Below are 22158 nucleotides of genomic sequence, written 5' to 3'. Positions count from 1 at the left end.
GCGACCGGAAAAGGAGTGGACAAGGATGTTGAACCTCCAATCGACTCAATTGGTGAAAGAGGCGAAAGTCAAAGGCGAGAATATATGCGGGAAGGCTTGACAAGAACATGCATGATCCTCCTGCAAAACAGACGCAACCCAGAGACGGTGCTAATCTACAATGCAGCAGCCCAGCGCAAGTGCCAGTCGAGAAAGAGACTCCCTATCCACTCCTGGGTCTCCTTAACAGCCTTGCCTGGTGTGCAACAGTTGACCCCCTTGCGATAATGCGAGCCCCTTGCAGGGAAAGGCGTTATCTGGGGTAATAATAATAATAGTCAAAGAACGAGGGGGGTAGCACGGGAAAAAAAAAGAAAAAAGAAAAGAAAAGAAAAAGACAGGAAGAAAACAAAAAGGAAAGGAGAAAAAGAAAAAGAAAAAGAAAAAAAAGGAGCGATTATCGGTGTAAAAGCGTCTGGTCGAAGGAGAGATAAAATAAAAAAAGAAAGCAATCAAACTAGAAGACACTGAAGAAAGATTATTATGGAGGAGAATTATTACAGAGAGAGGAGGGGGGATAGAACAGGATATGAGCAGTACTGGCAAGAATAAAGAATGAGGGGCAATGAAGCAATCATATTAATTCATATCCAACAAACAAAAAAGAAAGAGAGTGACCATAAGAGCAATGATGGGCGACTGGGAAGAAAAGAGCATAAAAATCCCCGTGGATAAAGAAGAACGAAATTAAGAATCGCTCCACGGCCAGACTAAAGTCTGCTGGAGATACGAACAAGAATCCCCGACTGGACGCTTTTCCTCCTGCACATCCACTCAGCAGGACCACCATCCAGTCCCCTCCAGACGGTTCGCAGATCCAAATTTCCAAGAGAATCAATCAGGCCAGGTTGCACGGCAGGCGATATTTATTCAATTGTTGGACTTGTGGACTGACAATCTTCTTATTTCACCCAGTGTCCTCGCAGAGTATTGACGCCTTTCCCGACCATCATGGGATGACCAAGGGGACAAGCCCGTTGCTCATCCTTCAATTCTCTCCCTTGACTACTCCTTGCAATACATAATAATACTACCTACATATGTAGATACGATCAAATGAGAGTGCTCGTTGGTTCCTTGGCCCTTGGGATCTCGTAAGGATCCTCCTGACGGTGCCGCCTGGTGTCTCCACCAGACCGGCTGCGGTCCTAATTTTTGAAGACATCCCGATTCCGACTCTGTCGACCACGACCACCGCTGGATTATTAGTTATTTCCTAGGATGGCTACTCAACTTATTCAACGTTGAACTACCGATGATGCCTTGCATAAGGCCTGAAGTCCCTGACAGGTTTCAGAATGGATCATGGTGACGTTATCTCTGTCCAAAGCTCGTGCAAATCTGCAAGGACATGAATCATGGGCATGGAGTCGTTTGGACGGTCCCCACACCGAAGAAACTTTTGATCTGGATTTTCTGGATACAAACGAACATTGAGAAATCCCTGATTTAGTATGAAATAGTACGAATGGACGAGCATGGAGCATGGAGCATGGAGTACATATGGAAAAACACGATGGTCTGTGCTCGACGTACGACATTCGAGTCTGCACTTCATTGCCTCTATCAAACCGGTCGGCATAAATCATAAAGTTTTCTTGCAATGCCTAAAGACAATGATTATACCCCATACGAGGAATACCAATTGACAGTGGCCTGTTACGAACAATATTCACAACTTCGGTCGTTTATTCTACGCAAGTCTGTGATTTTGATAGAGGTGTCTTTGGTGTTCTAATTCAAATCATTTAGTTTGTTCAGAAATATCATGTTGTAGTGTTCATGTAAAGTACTATCCGAACGATGAAGCTTTGTCGATATATCTCCAACATAAATATGTTTTGCACATACATACATTCGTCACACAAAAAAAAAAACAGAAAAATATATCAATTTCTAAATAAACGCACTGATTTTTCCCATACATATTCTACATTTCATTATAATCCTAATCCATCAAAAATAAACTAGAGACCCATATCCATACCATACTGACAATTATTGGCATACCGAGTTGGCCTGAGGTTGGCTGATACCGGGCTTGGCATCGGGTGGTGATAGCAACTGTCCAACAAAACACCCATGCATCTTGGCAAGCAACAATTCAAGCCCACCAGCAAGCACGCACAAATACCAGAACCGCCGGAGGCTCTGTTTTTGATCTCGCCGATATCTTTCCTAGCCCGTGGTCAACCTTTGTGGTGGCCCCTCAGCTGTTTCCCCCACGTTTAGATATGCGGTGACCGACGCTCTACAAAGCAACCATTGTTCGCAATGGACGCCTACCCAGAAGATTACGTTGTCCACAACACCCCTCTTGTCCTTCTCTCCGGCCTAGAAGCAGACACTACGGATGAACCCGAATCATGCGATGCCGATTACCCCTTCTTTGAGAGGGGCGCGAAGATTTACTCCGATTTCCCGTCATTGAGCGGAGCGGCTGCGGAGGAATTGCGGAGTGTGCTGTTGGAAGAAGATACATCGCAGGTTCCGTGGAATCCTAGAGAAGACAATCAAACGAGGTCGACCGGAGTTGGATTCAAAATAAAAAGTGTTGGACGGGTATGTTTATACTCCCTACCCGAAGATAGCTTTTTGGCAAATGCCCCCGGGACAGGACTGTCTTGTACAACTAACCCGAAATGATATCTGGAACATGTAGGAACAGGCCCATGCTGATACTTGTATAGACTTATAGACTTCCACCGCGCAAAGCCGACCCCCCACCTGTATCCCCCCCGACTAGTCCTACCGACGGACAAGATGATGATGCCCCGCGCTTGTCTTTTGTTCTCCATTCTCCGATCTCCCCATTGACACCAAGCTCTCCCACTTTCCCAGATGGCCTGGTAACTCCTCTATGGGTCGAGAAGCACCAGAAACTAGTTCCCGCGGCCGTTATCAACTTCTTTCCTTTTTCGTTGGACCACAATATGAGTTCTCTCCGTGATAACCAGCTCAAGATAGAAATCAATGGCTTGAAGAAAGAATGGTCTTCCTCCGGATACAAGACTCGGTTTTTAGTTGTTCTGCTGTCCGAAGAAGGTGACATTTTGGAGGATGCAGATGACCGACTAGCAAGCATTCGCAGAGCAACCAATCTTGATCCCAGATCGATCATGCTCCTCCCCTCTGACTCAACACGGAGTGAGCTGAAAGGATTTGCAGGATCCTTATTCTCTTTCTTACAACCATCAGTAGTTGAATACTACCGAGATCTATCCAAGCATGCAAGGCGAAAGCGAAATCGAAGCAGCATTCCTCCGCCTACGGCGCCTCCTACAAGCGGCACATCCCAAACCCTATCACTCCAAGGGTGGAATGTTCGATATGAGTTCAAACTGGGGATATTCGCTGAATTCCGACAAGAAATGGATGCAGCACTAAGGAATTACGAAAGTGCCTATGAGACTCTGTTTGGGCAGGAGGTTTTCGAGAACATCGCCGGCTGGAATCCAAGATTCAATGATGCACGTCTTTTGGCCGATTCTCTCGCCATGCGAATAATTCGCTGCCTGTTTTGGGCGGGACAAACTATGGCTGCGGTCCGGTCATGGGTTAACCACCGAAGTCGCTGTCAAGATATCCTAAACCGACGCGGTAAAGGAAGTAGAAACTATGGGTGGGAGGCGTGGGAGTCAAGATGGTCAATGGTGATGGCGCAGCTTATTCACCGGGCTGAAATTCCTTTTTTCTGTGCCCCAGACGCGCATCACTCAATTTTTATCCCCCGCGACAGACTATTGCCCACCGTTGATGGCATCTATCCCTGGGAGCAACTTCACCACGAGGGTTATTGGCTGTATCGCTCAGCGAAACACTCCATACTCCGGCGGAAACTTGCACAGCAGATTCCGGATGAAGATCGAATGCCTCCCGGACAGTCACCCGCGTCACAGATAGCAAGCAAATCTTATCTGTACGACACATATTTGGCCCCGGAGACCCATGTAGAAGCTCCTCTGGCGGGGATGACTGGATTTGATCACTCGCATCTAATCTTGTGTACTCTGAGAGCGGCACTGGCGGAATTTTCAAAGCGTGATCAAACGCGGAAGGTCGAGAGTCTGAGCTTAGAGATAGCAGAAGAATACATCCGTATTGGCTCATGGTCTGACGGTCTTGAGACACTGCGTCCGCTGTGGTCAGCTCTCAGCTGGCGGCGTTCTGGCTGGTGGCCGCTCATGGAAAAATTTGCACGGGCTCTAAGAGAGTGTGCCGTGAAGGCGCAGGATAGTGAGACTATTCTCCGTGTGGACTGGGAATTACTCAACAAGGGTAAGGCTCCGGCATTCTGCAATTAATCTTTCTGTTGTTTGACGTGTTTCTGATTTAAATTTAGCTTTCCCCGCACGGCCTGACGGGTATTACGATATACATAAAAGTCTCAAAGACCTTCCATTGGAGAAGCCCAAGCCTTCAGTTGTACTCAAAGCAGAAGATGTCATATCGAGTCGTAAGTGCGCCTTCTTTCCCTCAACCCATGATGCTAGGTTACTGAGCCTTTGTATAGTTGCAGCGTCATTCATATTTGAAAAGTCAGAAGGGAACGTTGGCGAACCTTTACAAGTCCAGCTTGTGATTACATCATCTGCTCAGCCATCATCTGGCCCCATCAAGCTCTCCGAGGTCAAAGTTGTCTTTGAAGGCTGCCTTCGTCCGGTAAAGCTTCAATCCGACCGTAACGCCGATGCCGATATAACAACCCCCTGCGTCATGTCATCCCCCTCATTACGCGAACCCAGCACAAATTCTTCTTCCCTCCAGTCACCTACTAGCGGCTTAGGGTCGCTCATCGGCATTGCAGACTTGACCATTGGTCCCTCCCAAACCAAAGTGTTCAATTTAGCATGCATTCCCAGAGAAGCCGGAGAGGCTAGAGTAGCTTCGACCACTATGTTAGTTGAGGAAGAGGCATTTGATCTTGCTTGTGTCACAACCGACCAAAGCCAACGGGAAACGTTCTGGTGGCAGCAGACTCAAAAGGGTGCATCCAGAAGAAGGGTAGGCAAGGGTCGAGATACCACTAGGTGCAAGATTATGCCCAAACCGCCAAAGATACGAATTACGACACCAGATCTTAAGGAAACTTATTATACCAACGAGAGAATTATTCTGACGCTCGGCATTCATAACGACGAGGATGAGGCCGCGGATGTCTCAGCCGAGGCGAGATTGTTTGGCCGTCCGGAGTCCGCGACTAAGATTTTGTGGCTTGATGAGGAGAATAATACAGACACACATGATTCTGGTCAGAGTTCTCCAACCGAGGGGGCTTCACACTTCGTCAAACGACCGCTTGGAATCATGGAGGCTTCCTCCAAGCAGGAGTTGGTGATTGTGCTAGCAGATACTAATGATGCTTCAGACTATGAGATTGAAATCTCTGCCGTATATAATCTAGTGTCAGACACTCAAACGCCCATCATCAAGACTGTGACAGCGGGCCTATCGATCATTCGGCCCTTTGAAGCAAACTATGAATTTGTCCCCCGCCTTCATCCGCACCCATGGCCCGATTTCTTCCAGGTCGATGACGGGTTGATCGGGGACGAATCTGATCACACGAAATCTTGGGGGCTGCAGCAAAAATGGTGCCTCAATTCCAAGGTTGTCTCTTTTGCTCTGGAGCCTCTTGTTATCGAGAAGATGTCCTTGGTGTTGCTTGGACTCGGTGGCGGAGCGGTCTGTCAAATTGGCCCAGAGATGGTTGTCAACCCAGATGCAGCTGAAATAGGTCCTGAAGAGCTTCGAGAATCCAATTTCATTCTGGACATTCAAAAGGTCATTCTGGGGGATCGACGCCCTACCTCTCTTAATATGGCATTGGACGTCCACTGGCGCCGTCGAGATAACGGGGGCGCTACTTCTGAATCTTCAGCCGACAGCTGTTCTGTGACCACCAGTCTTGCGATTCCCCGTTTCGTGGTGCCTACTGGTGAACCTCGCGTGCTAGCCTCAGCAAGGCCCTCCGAAACTCTTTCCGGGCTGATTCATCTGAACTACACCCTGGAAAATCCGTCAATGCATTTCCTCACCTTCAATTTAACGATGGAAGCAAGTGAGTATTTTGCATTTAGCGGTCCAAAGACGATGGTCGTTCAACTTGTTCCATTGAGTCGACACACAGTGCGATACAACCTGTTGGCGTCGAAACGAGGCCTGTGGATACAGCCTCAACTCGTTGTGGTGGACACTTATTTCAATAAGAACCTGCGGATTCTCCCAACTGAGGAAATGCGATCCGACAAGAAAGGCATATTAGTATGGGTTGATGCTGATGACTAGTTTACGGGTGATATGAAAACCCCCCCCTTCTCTCTCTCTCTCTCTCTCTGGTTTCAAAGAAGTACTATAGTTCAAGGACATGGTATGATCTGGATACTGCATGAAATGTCCAATGCTTTTTTTTTGACGGTAGACCAAGTAGAGCAGATATATATATAAATCAATGCCTTCTTCTGTTCCTGTTTTCATATATACATGGCTTGTCACGTGCGCAACTCTTATCACGCGCAGCCAGAGTCGCAGCCCAAAACAGCCTAGCGGCGGCGATAGCCCGCAGCTCTTCTCCATTATTCCGTCAGGCGGAGAGACTGAGAGCTGCGAGCGACACGCTTTCTTGCATTCCATTGTTATCCTTCCCCCTCCTCCACTGCACTTGGCTCTCATCTTGTGCTCTGGTGATTCCCCTCATGCTATTCTGAAGGTTGTCAATCGGATCTCGCGCTCGTTTAGCAAACCTCAATTAGACCATTTGTCTTCCCTTCTCTTCTCTTGGTGTCCGGTTGTTCTGCTTCATCGACGGTCGTCTTTTCTCGTGCTTCACCATGGCGGCGCAAGCGGCTTTAATTGCAGATACTATCGTTGGGATGAAGAGGGCGTTGCGCAAGGAGCATGACAGTATGTGATGTCTTGACTACATTGGTTTGCAGCTTTTTTTTTAATTTATTTTTTTCTTTAACATTCTTTTCTAGACGCAGGTCCCGATGACCCCATAACCGAACCGACCAACCGAGGAAACAAGTTACGTACGAATGCAAAATATGTTCGTGAGGGCGCAATGGGTTATATACATGCGGAGGATCTTTACAAGCAGGTAAGGTTATCTTTCAGGGAGTTCACCGCCTGCTTTCTCTCCATGTCTAGCAAAATCTATTGGTGGTGAGCCGGAAAGGGTAAGAATACTAACCTAGTTTATAAAATCTAGAAAGTCGAGCATGCTGGATACACACGTTACATCCTTCAGCCGAATCCTGTGCGCTACGATTCCGAAGGCGATGAGCTTGACGAGGATGATGAAGACTCTGAGGCGGATGCCGCGGCCGGAGAAGAGAATCCATTCTCAGAAATCGCGCTCGAACGTTAGTCCCCGACTTATTCTGTTTTAATTGTATATCATTGAAAGAGAACATAGCTGACATATTATTTAAATTTCTTTAGATCTCCTTTGCCCTCTAAAGCACCCCTCGGAACTTCCAAATCACCCTTCGATGTCAAGCGCTTATACCTCTAAAGCTCTTCGGAACATGACGCAGGCTATAGAGGCCAAGCTTCGTCAGGAGCGGGCTTTGTTATGGCGTGCGCGAAATCTCCATAGACAGTTCCTGGGTGATGGCTCCTGGATGCCATGCGGAGCGGTCGAGACACCGGAAGACAAATTGATTTTCGCGCCCAGAACCGGTAACACGGGCCGCAGTTCCCCCGTGAGCCAATATGGGCAGAATGCACTGGCCACTTCATCAGCGACTGCGGAGTCCAATCTTCAAAAAGATGGGGTGCAGGATTCACATTCAGCGGCAGCCTTTCTTAGGGAATTCCAAATAGCCCAGGATGAGGAAGAGGCACGACCAGATACCGAGAAAGACATCGAAATGGCAGATGCACGGGATGATGAGGCAGAGACCGAGGGCAAGCAACAAAACGAACAGGCAAAGGAGCCCAAGTCCGAAGAAGTAGATGCCTCGGTAGGGGACCTTCCACAGCATGCAGAAACCGACGCGGCAGTACAAGTCAATGATGACAATTCCACCAACGTCAAGACTAACCAGGCCGAGCCTGTAGAGACAGAAGAGAACATTGGTCGAACTAGAAATGCAAAGTTGAATGATGAAGAGAATGCTGGCAATGAGACTGCAGATGCTGGACACCAGAGCGATACACAGGAAGAGGATACCGACAAAGACGCAGAAATGCAAGACGGATCTTCGCCAGAACCCCCTAGACGGATGACGACTCGGGCCCGGGCAAACGCTGCAAACCCCCAACAAGAAAACGAATCTATCGCCGACCGTTCCCCTTCTCCATCCACCGATACCTTCAGCACCCTTCCGGCCCCGCACCCGCTCTTTCTTGTACCAGACACAGTCCGGCCTGACCCTAATTTCGGTTTGCCACCCAACGAGGCCGAAGACACACGAAGGCTGCTATGGTCCTACTGTCAGAAACAGGAGGAGACGGTTCGAGGATTTGAACACATGCTGGACTGCCTACTTCGCGCCTGCCGCATGAAGGAAGACGTATTCGAATGGTGTAAAGCCGAAGGCCATGCTGGCGAGATGAGTGACGGTGAGGACTGGTATGACCGCGAAAAGTGGGGTCTCGCGGAGGGAGAGGATCTCAAGAAGGGAGCGGACGAGGATGAGATAGAAACCGTGGATGAGAGCAGGGCAACGGGTAAGAGAGGAAGAGGACGTAGAGCTTAAGCCACGGGATATTCATTTTTTCTTTAATTTTTGGGTTTACTTCTGATCTCCTTGCATTTTTCGTCTCGCGGATTCGATGTTTTCTCGTATACAGCTTGCGACGAAAAACATCATCCATATAGCGTGGAGTTGGCGGTGTTTTTCTCTATTTCTCGTCTCTTGAATGACGCCAAATACATGGATTTCCATCACCGATTGAAGGTCTTGTTGGTACATATCCATATAAATATGAAATCTTGCATATTTGGAATGAATCATGTCGAGCACCATCTTTTTCTCTACTTGCATTTTGATATACCACTCACTATATACAAAAAGCATTATCGCAATTCATTAGCTTCCTTTTCTTTCCTGTAATACCCTCCCCTTCTATATCAATACCAATCGATTCGAATGAATGATCGATATGTCTTTTCGTCGTGTACTTGCGAGGAGTCTATCAAACTCGTATCCTCTTGATCGTTGAAGATTCCCCTCCTTTTTGTCGATAGAATGTATGCTTTTTCGTGGACCCGTAAGACTTTGTCCAGACAGTGATTGATGGTTTGACGTCTGGTCTCATCACCTGCATGGACGGTTGGGTGTTGAATGTCCTAATCCAATCCTGCAAGTAATTGTATTGCTCTTCACAGGCCGGCTTGTCTATTACAAGCGCTTGTCGCTTTACTGCATCTTGGAACGTTCACGGTCGCGCTTGGCATAGATCTCCGCGGTGAAAGGACTACCCGGTGATAGTTAGTTTTTCTACGTTTTCCACTATGGGAGAGAATTGGCCGTAGGAGTGGTGCAAGGGCAACGGCAACGGCAAAGAAGGCGCAATGGAAATAAACTCGGAAAACACTTACTCTTCCCATCGAAGAGCGAACCAGTACAGAACAAAGACCTGGGCAGTCAAAAGGATACCTGCCACCTTGCCTTGGTACAGGGCGACACCCAAGAAGTTCAAGGTGCTTCCCCAATACATGGGAGATCCGGTGACGTTGAAGGGGAAACCAGTAACAGGGGCATCCATCAGGATACCGAAGTAGTCGCCTAGATAGGTTCCAGTGACGCCAAGGGCCCACATGCTGCTCAGAACGAGGATGGAGCCGAAGCCAAACAAGGCGCCGCCTAGGAGTGGTTGGTGCACAGGGGCGTAGTAGGGTTGGTCGGTCAGGGCCAGTTGGTACACATGGTCTCGCGCGATTCCCAGGGTGAAGATGGTGAACGCAAGGAAGTAACATCCGTTGTACGGGCTACCGAATATACGAGTCAAGTAGTGCTTTCGGTACTCTACAAAGAGAGGGTTGCGTTGGCATGATAAGTACTGATTATAAACCCTTTGGCAGACACATGGTGTCTCAACAGGTCAGGAGAGTAGGGGTGGGATAAAACCAACCAGCACGGGCAACAATGCTAAACCAAGTCAGCGACTGATGTAAAAATCCCTGGACATTAATTTACGCATTTTACTAATTCTGAATTGTAGCAAAATGGGACTTACTTCCAGAAGATGGGGTTGAATGCAATGGACAATGCAGACACTAGGAACCGCAGAGGTCAGTCATTATCACATGCAAATTGTTGAGGCCAGATATGAGGAGAATCAACAAAAAGACACAAGAAAAAAATACATACCCTGCAAGGACTTCTGAGAAAAGTCGACAAAATCCGCAAGATTGGCCATGGTGGAGGATTGGACGAAGAAACAATTGAGGAGGTTTGGAGCAGAAGAGGAAGAGAAAAGAGGAGAAGAGGGAAAAGAGGAGAAGAAACAAAAGCAAGGAAAACATGACGTTTTTCTCCGCGTTGGTCACGGGACCTGGGACATTTGACACATGCCAGTTGGTGCTTTATAAACCATCCATTTTGTCCACGCGAATAGGTATTTCTACGGATTAAAGACGTGAACATCATTTTCCTTATCTGCAGTTATCTAAGAAGTATTTTCACTCTGATTATATATTAGATCAGTTCCTCTCTAGGACCATACATTCTACTCTCCACACCGGAACCTCGGAGCAACCAAAGTTCCCCCTCTCACCGCCGACAAGCACATGAAATGCAATGGAGCATAACAAGAGCCATCTTTCCATTTCTATCAGAAAAGAAAATATATCCTTCTTTATGTCTTGTTCCATGAGATTTATCTCATGATCGCCATGGGACGTCGGATTCGACTTCTTGTTCGGGGAGAATGGCCCTCAATCGTCGCGATTTCGTTCTGGTGGGCATCGGGGGTTTCATCGCATGGGGCTTTGTCGTTAGCTGGCTTCCAGTCCTGCGATATCTCGGATATGCTCTTGTTCTCGGTGCTTCAATATCCTCTGCTTCACTGCTTGCTCTCGTGCTTTTGACGACCCGCGCACTCAAGGATGCAAAGGGAGCTAGACCCAAGAACCCATCAGTGGCATTCATTGCCCCCGAGAACTGGCTGAAAGAAACACAAAGTATTCGCAAACAGGCTGTCTATCACACTGAATCGCTCTATCCAAAGTCGTTCGTCGTGTCGGAGGGCATTGATGAGCTTCTGAGTTTTGTCACACGGGACTTTGTCGCCTCTTGGTACAAACACATCAGCCCGAACCCGGTTTTTGTGCACGAGGTGGACCGAGTGATTCGAACAGCGACCGGGAACCTTCGAGATAGGCTCGTAGCGGAGGATATGGTGTCGTTGCTTGTGTCGCGGATTTTCCCAATCCTGACTACGCACCTTAGAGAGTTTGATATTGCTGAACGACTAGTTCGTGGGCGTAATCTTACTCGAAATGTCACAGAATTCGAAGAGCTCGATCTTGCAATCGCAAAGAAATACCGCGAAGGGCGTCTCCATCCAGCAGCTGCGCTGTCATTTTCTGACCAGAAGCTCTTGGAGCAGGAGTATCTACGAAAGATTGCCGTTGGTTTACTCCCACAGCTATTTCCCGAGAGCATTCTCAACAGTAGGGTTGTCTCGGTGTTAATCAGGGAGATACTGTCCTGTGCTGTACTCTCCCCCCTGGTATCGGCCCTGGCAGACCCAGATACCTGGAACCAATTGGTGGAAGCTTATGGACGAACTGCCATCCAAGATCGTAAAACAGTCCGGAAACTACGAGCGGCTTTGGATGAACATGCGTCTCCGGCCCCAAAATCGAAACGCGGACAGCTTCCTAGGCTTAGTCCAAATGACTCAGAACGAGCCTTTGAGCGATTTGTTCGGACAATCCGCCGCTGCAACAACCTGTCCGATGCTAGACGGTTCAGAGCGCTCATTGCTAGCCAGTTAAAGAAGGAAAGCACAGTAGAGGGGCAGGATTCTGTCTACCTTCAGCGTTTAGAGACGGGGAAGAGAGTCCTGGATCAAAAGGTAGCCAAGCTCTCGGCGCCGGGTGGCAGTTCGTCATCCCATGCAACAGCTGCTGCGTCGCACTTCCGTCGTAACAGTTCCTCTACATCACATGAAATGTCGCTGGTCGATTTGATGCACGATGCTTCTGGTCTCTCGTATTTTATGGAGTTTATGGATCGTCAGCGTTTGATGTCTCTCGTGCAATTCTGGATTGTGGTCGACGGATTTCGCAATCCACTTGAAGATGATTTTGGGGATGAGAGCTCACCAGGTTCGACGACCTGGACTACAACAGATAGAAATGACATGGCATTGATCAGCGAGACGTATCTATCCAAGCCGGAACTCAAAGTCACAAATGATTCTCGCCGAACAGTGAAAGCATTTTTGAGTGCCGGAAAACGGGCAACTCCAGAGCAGTATCGCAAGGCTCGGACTGTGATTTTGACAACACAATCGTCAACTCTGGAGGAATTGCAGAACACCTACTACCCCAAATTCAAAAAGTCAGACTTATACTACAAATATCTTGCATCTGACGAAGTATCAAATTCTGGGTCTCATGCGGCCTCGGCTAGTCAATCGAACCCTTTGATCACTGTCGAAACGTCTGAGAGACGGCCTTTGCCTCCCTTGATGGGACGCACTATGTCACAGCCGGGCCCTAAATCAAAAGATCTTCGCAGAGCAGCCGTTTCGTCAAGTGATATCCGGAGCATGGGGAAGCTCTTCGATGATGATGAGCCCCCCAGAGGTTCTCTTGACTCGGAGCGTTCTGCTCCTCTGTTTGACGATGAATACGATACCGACCCTCTCGCCATATCAACACACAGCGTTGGCAAGGACTCTCAAAATGGAGACAATGAGGCAAACCAAAACCAAATCATTGAAACGATGGAGGCTGCCCTGAACGACATAATCACGAGTGACCCTAAAAACGGAAAAGCGGAAGATTTGAAAGCATATGACCTTGCGTCATCTCCAATATTTGGAAACGAGCTGCCTCAAAAGCCCCCGCGCAATTTGGTAGACTCGCCACGGGTGGATAGTCGGGTAGATGAGAAGACCAAGCCGAACATTGCTTCTCTCGGGCTCGTGGGACATTCCTCTCGACTGGGTGTGTTTGAAGATGATCTTTTTCCTGATCAGCAAAAGTTTATCGAAGATGAATACGAAGAACCCGTGGCAGCAGAAAAGGACCCAGCCGATGAAGTTCACGAAGCTGCTCCCGGAGATCTTGGTCTCACCGAGGCCATTGAGGCACTCACGGCAGATATTGAAAAGCTTGGGTCGCAGGACTCTGTGGTGGAAGCTTTAACTCGCAAAGCGGAGCTCACGAACAACACGGCCGAACTGCGAATCTTGCGCAAGTCTAAGGCTAGTATCCAGCGTGAGGTTCACCGCAAAGAGATGCAGCGACAGCAGTACATTATCCAAGAAAGTGACAACAGTCTGTATGGTCGATCAATCATCCAAATCAAATCCATCGTTGTGGGCAAAGAAGAGGACGGTCGAGAATATGCCATGTATGTGGTAGAGGTGCAGAGAAACGCTGGAGAACAGATGCCCGCGGCATCTTGGGCAGTTCCCCGACGGTACAGCGAATTCCATGAACTTCATCAAAAACTGCGTCTGCGATATCCATCCGTGCGACACTTGGAATTCCCGCGACGACGGATGGTCATGAAACTACAGAAGGAGTTCTTGCAAAAGCGGCGCCTGGCGCTAGAAGTGTATTTGCAAAAGCTGCTACTCCTCCCAGAAGTGTGCCGGAGTCGTGACTTACGGGCCTTTCTCTCTCAACAGGCAATCACCCCGCGCAGCGAAGCTCCTCAGGATGGCGAGACAAAAGATCTAGTGACTCGTATTTACAACTCGGTGACAGACGGTATGGATGACTTTTTGGGAAACTTTGGCGTCCTGGACCAGCTGTCGACGGCTGGGCAGAGTCTAATTTCTGCCGCAACTAGCCAGCAGTCTAGCAATACTCCTGATTCAGAGGACGGCGTGACTGCGGCCGAGACAGAAGCGGAACTGAATGCATTCGAAGACCGGGAGCTGGAGCCCTTCGTCAAGCCCATCTGTGATCTTTTTCTGGAAGCGTTCGAGTTGACTAAGGGCAACAACTGGCTACGGGGACGGGCTGTGGTCGTTGTTCTTCACCAGCTTCTGGGAGGAACGATTGAACGCAAAGTGCGCGAGGGCGCCCGGTCTTTGATCCAAGATGAGTCGCTACTCCGGTATATTGCACTTATAAAGGATACCATGTGGCCCGATGGGGCCTTGCGCGAGAGAAAAGTGCGTACGGCATTCGAGAAGCTCAAAAGTCGAACAGAGGCCAGCCTGGTGCTGGCGACATTGATCCCGGATCTGGCGGGCAATGTTGTCGGACGAGCGAATGCTCAAGGAGCAGCACGGAGGGTTTTTGCAACCGTGAACAACCAACGGCTCAACACACACTTAGTGTTCACCATTCTGGATGAGATTGTACTGGTACTGTTTGGTGGAGATATACGATCACGATGAGCCGAGTGCTCTAGTATCAATGATTAATATGCTTGTTTTATTTCATTTTGATGTCAGCTGGCGTTTCTAAGCGGTCTTCTTTTCTCTCTTTCTTTACTCTTCTAGCGATAGAGACATGGGATATAATGAGCAGTAATAATCCATAGTACTAATGATTTGAAGCCCTTCCTACTGCTAAGAGTCCCATGGATGAAAAATGTAATGATCGGTCCGTTTGTGCTGATTCATGGTCGGGGTTTAAAGACAAGTATTTCCTATTTATCTCTTATTGTAACTCAACATGAGATGAATACTAAAAGAATAGTATTCTTCCTTAGAAATTTCTAGGAAGTGCAGCCTATAATGATCGATCTGGTGTTGGTAGATACAGAACAAATATAACAGATTAACAATATCAGATTAAACAAACACATATTCAGAAAAGATGGAAGGCCAATTTCATGAGTCATTCCATGTCATCAAGGAAATCAGGCATATATATCTATGCATCGTCCTTCTTCTTCTTGGTCTTTTTGCTTGGCTGTTGATTTGTTGGAACTTGCTTTGTTTGGTGAACGATTAGACGAGTCCAGCTCTCGTCTTTGTCCCACTCAAAGCCAGCGAGGTAGGGTTTGTCCATTTCATCGTCGGCCTATTCAAGTGTTATTTATAAACAGAGGAGCTAGGGATGCCAAGTTGATAGACGGCAGATATACCTTTTTCTTGAACTGTTTGTAGATTGCATCCAGCGCGTCCTTGATGGTGACGCCCTTGAGATTACGCGCCGTGACTTCCAGGCCCAAAGGGAAATGTAGGTCAATCTTCTTGACTGGAGGGTTGATGAGTTGGAGTTTGAGGATATCTTTGTCCTCTATTGTCGATGGAGAGGTATTGAGTTTCCTGCGAGTGTTAGCATCTAGTCTTGATATACATTGGGCAAGCCTTACCATCCTGTCTTTTGTGTTTCGATTGGGAGGGTAATCTCAATCCTCTGAGCCTCTATCTGAGGTAAGTCTTCATCTGACTAGAGAGAAGAAGATCATACCTAGGTCTTTGATATTCCAGACACCTTCCGCACCCTGTGAGGATAAACGCCTGTGTGTCTTCTTGAGACCCTTGTCTGGTGCCTTTTCATCCTTGGGAGATATCGACAAGCCAGCGATGGCAGAGTCGACCTTTGTGAGCTCAGCAGACATGGTGGATAGAGAACTGATCAATACTGGAATAGTTAGCAACAGCTAAAGAATGGATGATAGAGAAACATGAAGGACAGGATGAACTGCAGGAACCATCAAAGCTTACCAGATAGTCGGACAGAGTAAGATGGTGGCCGAACCAGATAGGAGCAATGGATGGGGGACTACTCACTAGAAGATGGGAAGTAGAAGAGGAAGAAGAAGAAACGGAGGGGGAGAAGAAAGGAATAAAGGGGGGGAGAGGAGGAGGAGGGCAGGTGACCGGATGGCCATCCAATCCATGAACCTTGAACAGCCCGAAAGGAAACCCAGACAGGATGAAAGCATCCAGAGCGGGGTTGAAGCCTTTTGGGGATGAGCAAAACGGCAGGACATGGATGGACAGCGGATGGAGGAAGGGATCTGCTGAGCTTGCATGGTACTTTGGTGAGGCAATTCAGCTTCCAGTCTGCTCTCTATCCTCTATCTGCCTACTCATCTACGATTCATCTACAATTGGATACTACATACTCTACAGAAATGAAGACTCATATCTTCATCTCATCCATCCATCAACATTATACCTAATCATGATATACAACGGAACCACCGGATCACGCGAGACTGATTGAAGCTCCGGTGTTGGCCCACTTGAAGATTGACGACCCCAACGACGGCTGCACCCCGCATTCTCCATTGGGCTAACGTACTTTATATGATCCTCATAGGATCATGCGATTGAAAATCATGAGGTATGTTGCTCGAGAAAGACGGTTTGGGGTAAGGATTGTAACTCTGGACAGTCCGTGGAACGATGAATCCAGCCCCGGATCCAAAAAAGGCAGACAATGCCAATCAAAACCAAAGCAGCAGATCATCGATGTCATCACAAAGCGTCATGCCATGTCATACAATATCATCGCTCCACCGAGTGATAGCAGCTATTCAGAGCTTCGGATAATTCAGATGATAATTATCCAGGAATGGTCAAGAGAAGCAATAGTAGTAAGGCAGTAATAATATAGGAGCAGTAGGAATACGCGGGCTAGTCCTAAACGGGACAGCTCCAGCTTCCATCGAAGAAAATGATCTCACACTTCCAGAGCAACAAAACATTCCCTATTTAATCTGTGCATAATAATTTATTGCTTTTTCTTTCAATCTCAATATAAATTTCCATAAAGCACAGCGATATCACGTTTGATGCATTTGCTCTGTTTGTGCTGTTTGCTTATTGCTATGCAGGCGGTGTGATGCCTGAGGATACTGCCGCAACACTCCAGAATCTCATGTTTTTCGCGGTGAATCTTCGTCGGTCTGCGCGTGTTTCTTCCACCACGTCGAGTTTTGCGGGCAAGGAATTTCCTGGGCTGGCTCAGTTGACTTATCATACTGCACTCTTAAGGATTAAAAACATTACAGTTTAGCCCGTTCGAATGTCGCTCTTCGGGTCCGTCGGTGCGGCGGCGACCTCAACCAGCCAAACCAACACCACGGGGGACATCTCCAAGGATGTCGCTCTCAATTCTCCTCCCGAAGACGGTATCTCTGATCTCAGCTTTTCTCCCGCTAGCGAACATCTTGCGGTAGCTTCCTGGGATAAGAAGGTCCGCATTTATGAGATCAATGAGCAAGGTCAGAGTGAAGGAAAGGCTCTCTTTGAGCATGAAGCTCCCGTTTTGAACTGCTGCTGGTCTCCGGTGAGTATACTCAGACAGTCAAGGTATCCGAAATAAAATATTGACATGCTTTTTTCTTTAGGATGGAACCAAAGTGGTTGGGGCTGGTGCCGATAAAGCTGCGCGCATGCTTGATCTTGCGGCCAACGCTACTACTCCCGTGCAGGTCGCTGCCCATGATGCCCCAATTCGATGCTGTCAAATGATTCCCAACCCGGCCGGAAACTCTCCCCTTCTCATCACCGGTTCGTGGGACAAGACAGTCAAGTACTGGGACCTCCGACAATCAACCCCCATCGCCACTGTGGAATGCCAGGAACGTGTCTACACCATGGACGTCAAGAGTAAACTACTCGTCGTTGGTACTGCCGACCGCTATATCAATATCATCAACCTGGATAACCCCACCAAATTCTACAAGACCATGCAGTCCCCCCTCAAGTGGCAGACGCGGGTAGTCAGCTGCTTCACCGACGCCTCCGGTTTCGCCGTCGGCAGTATCGAAGGCCGTTGTGCCATCCAGTACGTTGAAGAGAAGGACTCTGCCTCTAACTTCAGTTTCAAATGCCACCGTGAGACCCCGGCCGGCCAACGCGACATTAACAACATCTACTCCGTCAACAGCATCTCCTTCCACCCAGTCCACGGCACCTTCAGTACCGCAGGTAGTGACGGTACCTTCCATTTCTGGGACAAGGACGCCAAACACCGTTTGAAGGGTTACCCCTCCGTCGGAGGAAACATCTCCAGTACCGCCTTCAACCGTAATGGTAACATCTTCGCCTACTCCGTCAGCTATGACTGGAGTAAGGGTTACTCCGCCAACACCCAGCAACTCCCAAACAAAGTCATGCTTCATCCCGTCAGTCCCGAGGAGGTGAAACCCAGACCTGGCACTAGGAAGAGGTGAAATTAAGTGTGTATTTCATGGGTGCAAGAAAAAACCGGCGTAGTGGTGGTCACTGTGGCACGATTGAGTTGGGTCATCCTTTTGGTCACCGGGGAATGTCTTTTTTGTCTTTTTTTATCTTCCGTTTCATGTTTTTCCCCTCTTCTTCGTCTTCATTTTTTTTTTTTTTTTATTGATATCTGGGAATGAATGCATATGAGCGAATCACTCTGGGCGGATTACCTTTCGTCATTTCTCTTGGGATTCTGCACCCCCTGAATACTGCACAAACGAGTATAGCACAAAGGGGAACCAGTTGTTATTGCTATACTTGGTAACGGCTTCTGCCGAGGTGTCTAGTAATAAGCCAGCTTTCTGATTACATGGCTGAAACGTGATGTTTAGAGATAGATTTACCAAGCAGCGAACAATTCAAACCATTATAATATAAAGGCGTCATATTTCCAAACAATCTGTCCAAGTTTAAATCTAAACTAAGCTGGATAAAGAAAAACGAAAAAAGACAACCCCAAGTATCATCATATTCAACGAGATCTTAATTCGCCTACATCATATCTCATGCTAATCCCACATGAAAAAGCCATGGTGGACAAGATTAAAAAAGGAATCAAAAGTCATTCAACATCAGGGTTATATTTCACACACCACAACCAATCACCAAAGATAACTCCTCTATCAACCGAAATCGCTTCACGATGTTGGGATAGTGACTTGGGAAACACCATCCGCGATCTTTTCAATCGCCTCATCATTCTTACCCTCGGTCGTGGTGGTGGTTGCTTCTGCACCACCCTTGGCTGAAGCCTCCACGCCGGTGGGTTGCTTGGTCTTTTTGTCCTTCTTCTTTGCCTTGTTGGCCGCCTTCTTGGCCGCGATCTTGGCCGCTTCTTCCTCCTTCTTCTGTCTCTCAGCCTGCGAGCCACCGAACATGTCACGCCATTCGTCGGCCTTCTTCGAGTCGATACGCGAGAAGAGATACTTGGCCTTACCGACCTTGTGACCAGCTTTCAGAGCTATGGGCTTCCAGCCGTCTTTTATGTCTTCCAACGACGGAATGTAAGCAAACGGCGCATCAAGCTGCTCGATGATCGACTTAGAGGTCGCGGGGAGGTAAGGCGCGAAAACGCTGGAAAGGAGGTAAATGAGATTGAGAACGGTTCCTACGACCGCCGCGGCGCGCTCGGGCTCGTTAGCGATGAGCGAATTGTCCAGTCGGTTGGCCTGGATCAGACCGTTTCCGGCCTCAGCAATTTTCATCGCGGTATGCACACCGGCACGGAGGTTGGCACCCTCCATCTCCTCGATGTACTGGCGAAGGAATCCAGTGACTTCATCTAAAGTCGGGTTGAAGCTGTCGGGGACAGTGAACTCGGGGATGGTGGAGCTGTACGAGGCCGCAACGAGTTTGATCACGCGGTTGACCAGGTTGCCCAACTTGGCCAGCAATTCGCTATTGTTGCTGTCCACAAACGAACGCCATTCGAACTGGGTGTCTCCAGTCTCAGGGCGGTTCTTCAAAAGGTAGTATCGCCACACATCAGGGTGCACACCAGTCTGCTTGGCGTTATTGCCAAAGACACCAATTCCTCTGGATTTACTGAATTTGCCCCCTTCATAGTTCAGGTATTCGGTGGTGCTCAGGTGGTGAAGCATAGTCCATTTTTCCTTAGTGCCGAGCTGGGAACCAGGGAAGATGACACTGTGGAATGGCACATTGTCCTTGCCCAGGAACTGGTATAGCTGAACATTCTCCGGGTTCCGCCACCAGAGTTCCCAGTCTGGGGTGTAATTGGCAGTTATGGAGGGATATCCAATGCAGGCCTCAAACCACACATACAGCACCTTGTTCTCAAGTCCTTCGAGAGGAACGGGGACACCCCACTTCAGATCTCTCGTGATGCCACGGTCCTTCAGACCTTCCTTCAACCACGATTCGGTGATGACTCTCGAGTTCTTGGGCCAGCTGCCCTTCTCAATTGTCGGGTGCACCCACTTCTCGATTTCTGGCTGCAACTTGTCAAGGAGGAGATGGATGTGTTTCGTCGGCCGACGGACGGGAGTCGCGCCGTCGAGTTTACAGCGAGGGTTTTTGAGGTCAAAGGGATCAAGGAGGTGGCCACACTTGTCGCACTGGTCTCCGCGGGCATCGTCGTAGCCACATCGTGGGCACTCTCCCTCCACGTAACGGTCTGCCAGGAAAGATCCATGAGTTTCACAGAACGGCTGTTCCGCCGTCTTCTCCGCAAGATATCCATTTTCATGGAGTTTCTTGAAGATGCTCTGCGAGATTTCGGTGTGCTTCTGCGTTGGAGTGCGGCCAAAGTGATCGAAGCCAATCTCAAACCATTCATACACTTCCTGGTGGATCTTGTTGTATTTGGCGCAGAGCTCCTCTGGCGTCACCTTCTCCTCCAACGCCTTGGTCTCCGTTGCTGTGCCATACTCATCCGTTCCACAGATGTAGAGCGTCTGCCGTCCGCAAGCCTTGTGATATCTAGAAAGTAGAGAAGAAAATAGCCATGTTAGCACCGGCAATCTGAGAAAGTCTTCAGGCATGTGGGAGCAAAACATACCTAGCGAAGACATCGGCACTAAGAACGGAGCCGACGATGTTACCTAGATGAGGCACATTGTTCACATATGGCAAAGCACTTGTAACTAGAATATTTCGCTCGCCCTCTTTGGGCAGGATCTTTGTTTCTGAAGCCATGATTGCTGGCGGATGAGATGGCGGGGTTGTGGTGGAGGGGCAAAAAGTCAGCAGCGGGTTGAAAAAGTGCGGATTTAGTATGATTCATCCGCAGCAGAACTTTGCTTCCTCGGCCACAGGCAGATCGCCAACAATCAAGTATTATTTCTTATCGTGAAAGAATCTGGTGTTTTCTTCAGTGCTGAGACTCGGTCTTCATCAGCTACTATCCCTTTCTTTCCAGTCTCCTTTTATTTTCTTTATTTTATCTGTCTCTCTCTCTTTTTTCACTGTTTCTTTGCTTGTTTTTTTGTCCCACCACACCAATGGAGGGTAATTTGCTAGACAGTCTCCTTAACTTGGAGGAAGACTTTTACAAAGAAGGCTATAATCTAGGCGAGGCTGATGGTGCCAAAGCTGGTTATACAGAAGGCAGCGTCTTCGCTGTCGAAAAAGGCTTTGAAAAGTTCATCGAGATGGGCAGACTGTATGGCAAAGCCCTAGTCTGGGCTCAAAGACTCGCAGATTCCAATGCATCCAATATGTCAGTCCTGGAAAACAACACTGGAGATGTTTCTTCTTCAGCAATTCCTCGGCTTCCTGGTGGACAAGCGGGCCTCTCCTTGAGTCCTTCTGCCTGTACGGAGATGTCGACTCTTCCACCCAGTTCATCTCGGCTGGCCAAGAACATCGGCATCCTCCTCGAACTAGTCGATCCTGCATCTCTTAGCATGCAGAACACAGAGGAAGCTGTGACAGATGTTGACGAACGGTTGAAGGGGGCTCTAATCAAAGCTAAACTCATCCAACGCGCCCTGGGCGAACGCGAGGACACGGCAGATATTCATCCTGATGCTCAAGATACCAAACCGTCTGGAGATGGGACGGGCAGCATCGAAGACATTAGTGCTTTGAATATCCGCCATTGATCTACTTTTTACCCCTAGTCCACGATATCCATCCCTTTGGAGGTTTCCCCTCTTTCATTCGGAGTTCCTCCGACTGTTGGGGTCGACCATGGATGGAACAGTGTATACCCGACGGTTATTGCCCCTCGATGCGAAGCTCATCCTTCCCGTCTTTGGCGTCACTGGCAAAGGATCATCAGTTCCTGGATGATTCAATTCCCTCCCCGGCAACGTTTTG

At 48.4% G+C, this 22158-nt stretch overlaps 8 protein-coding genes across 8 annotated transcripts; 5 read left to right on the top strand and 3 right to left on the bottom strand.

Moving 5' to 3' along the window:
* Window positions 1-2137: 2137 nt before the first annotated feature.
* ASPWEDRAFT_65603 (uncharacterized protein) lies at window positions 2138-6506 on the top strand. Its single transcript, XM_040838802.1, has 4 exons — window positions 2138-2601; window positions 2730-4317; window positions 4382-4495; window positions 4553-6506. The coding sequence occupies exons 1-4, from the start codon at window positions 2314-2316 to the stop codon at window positions 6325-6327; spliced, it is 3765 nt and encodes a 1254-aa protein (XP_040692278.1). The 5' UTR covers window positions 2138-2313; the 3' UTR covers window positions 6328-6506.
* A 363-nt stretch (window positions 6507-6869) lies between these two features.
* Window positions 6870-8744, top strand: ASPWEDRAFT_106093 (uncharacterized protein; the record flags this gene model as incomplete). Its single annotated transcript, XM_040827785.1, has 4 exons — window positions 6870-6942; window positions 7017-7138; window positions 7250-7403; window positions 7483-8744. The coding sequence occupies 4 exons, from the start codon at window positions 6870-6872 to the stop codon at window positions 8742-8744; spliced, it is 1611 nt and encodes a 536-aa protein (XP_040692277.1).
* Window positions 8745-9316: 572 nt separating this feature from the next.
* Window positions 9317-10524, bottom strand: ASPWEDRAFT_148973 (bifunctional phosphatidyl-N-methylethanolamine N-methyltransferase/phosphatidyl-N-dimethylethanolamine N-methyltransferase). Its single transcript, XM_040829559.1, has 5 exons — window positions 10362-10524; window positions 10228-10267; window positions 10123-10139; window positions 9590-10016; window positions 9317-9465 (listed from the first exon to the last, which is right to left on the bottom strand). Exons 1-5 carry the CDS (start codon window positions 10408-10410, stop codon window positions 9408-9410), a joined length of 591 nt encoding a protein of 196 aa, XP_040692276.1. The 5' UTR covers window positions 10411-10524; the 3' UTR covers window positions 9317-9407.
* A 110-nt stretch (window positions 10525-10634) lies between these two features.
* rgsC (putative intermediate filament protein (Mdm1)) lies at window positions 10635-14814 on the top strand. The gene has a single exon (XM_040834416.1). The coding sequence runs from the start codon at window positions 10921-10923 to the stop codon at window positions 14578-14580; it is 3660 nt and encodes a 1219-aa protein (XP_040692275.1). The 5' UTR covers window positions 10635-10920; the 3' UTR covers window positions 14581-14814.
* Window positions 14815-15061: 247 nt separating this feature from the next.
* On the bottom strand, window positions 15062-15755 carry ASPWEDRAFT_24518 (uncharacterized protein; the record flags this gene model as incomplete). The annotated part of the gene is made up of 4 exons (XM_040832626.1): window positions 15062-15211; window positions 15276-15459; window positions 15507-15558; window positions 15605-15755. 4 exons carry the CDS (start codon window positions 15753-15755, stop codon window positions 15062-15064), a joined length of 537 nt encoding a protein of 178 aa, XP_040692274.1.
* Window positions 15756-17170: 1415 nt separating this feature from the next.
* On the top strand, window positions 17171-18323 carry sonA (putative nuclear pore complex protein (SonA); the record flags this gene model as incomplete). Its single annotated transcript, XM_040827782.1, has 2 exons — window positions 17171-17434; window positions 17496-18323. The coding sequence occupies 2 exons, from the start codon at window positions 17171-17173 to the stop codon at window positions 18321-18323; spliced, it is 1092 nt and encodes a 363-aa protein (XP_040692273.1).
* Window positions 18324-19013: 690 nt separating this feature from the next.
* On the bottom strand, window positions 19014-21062 carry ASPWEDRAFT_180128 (methionine--tRNA ligase MES1; the record flags this gene model as incomplete). The annotated part of the gene is made up of 2 exons (XM_040831826.1): window positions 20897-21062; window positions 19014-20817 (listed from the first exon to the last, which is right to left on the bottom strand). The coding sequence occupies exons 1-2, from the start codon at window positions 21031-21033 to the stop codon at window positions 19014-19016; spliced, it is 1941 nt and encodes a 646-aa protein (XP_040692272.1). The 5' UTR covers window positions 21034-21062.
* A 276-nt stretch (window positions 21063-21338) lies between these two features.
* ASPWEDRAFT_103608 (Yae1 family protein) lies at window positions 21339-21941 on the top strand (the record flags this gene model as incomplete). The annotated part of the gene is made up of 1 exon (XM_040827578.1): window positions 21339-21941. One exon carries the CDS (start codon window positions 21339-21341, stop codon window positions 21939-21941), a length of 603 nt encoding a protein of 200 aa, XP_040692271.1.
* Between the last annotated feature and the right edge of the window lie 217 nt (window positions 21942-22158).

This window comes from Aspergillus wentii (genome assembly GCF_001890725.1).
Source record: "Aspergillus wentii DTO 134E9 unplaced genomic scaffold ASPWEscaffold_2, whole genome shotgun sequence".
Lineage (NCBI taxonomy): Eukaryota > Fungi > Ascomycota > Eurotiomycetes > Eurotiales > Aspergillaceae > Aspergillus > Aspergillus wentii.
The sequence above is the reverse complement of the archived record's forward strand: the minus strand, read 5'-3'. Positions and strand labels throughout refer to the sequence as shown.

What these genes read in the sequence shown, in the direction of transcription:
- ASPWEDRAFT_65603 (XM_040838802.1), top strand. Translation starts at nt 2,314, where the DNA reads ATGGACGCCTACCCAGAAGATTACGTTGTCCACAACACCCCTCTTGTC. An exon ending in CTGGGAATTACTCAACAAGG is followed by an intron (nt 4,318 to 4,381) that starts GTAAGGCTCCGG and finishes ATTTAAATTTAG; the next exon opens with CTTTCCCCGCACGGCCTGAC. An exon ending in AGAAGATGTCATATCGAGTC is followed by an intron (nt 4,496 to 4,552) that starts GTAAGTGCGCCT and finishes GCCTTTGTATAG; the next exon opens with TTGCAGCGTCATTCATATTT.
- ASPWEDRAFT_148973 (XM_040829559.1), bottom strand. Translation starts at nt 10,410, where the DNA reads ATGGCCAATCTTGCGGATTTTGTCGACTTTTCTCAGAAGTCCTTGCAG. An exon ending in TTCTCAGAAGTCCTTGCAGG is followed by an intron (nt 10,268 to 10,361) that starts GTATGTATTTTT and finishes TGCGGTTCCTAG; the next exon opens with TGTCTGCATTGTCCATTGCA. An exon ending in TTCGCTCTTCGATGGGAAGA is followed by an intron (nt 9,466 to 9,589) that starts GTAAGTGTTTTC and finishes ATCACCGGGTAG; the next exon opens with TCCTTTCACCGCGGAGATCT.
- rgsC (XM_040834416.1), top strand. Translation starts at nt 10,921, where the DNA reads ATGGCCCTCAATCGTCGCGATTTCGTTCTGGTGGGCATCGGGGGTTTC.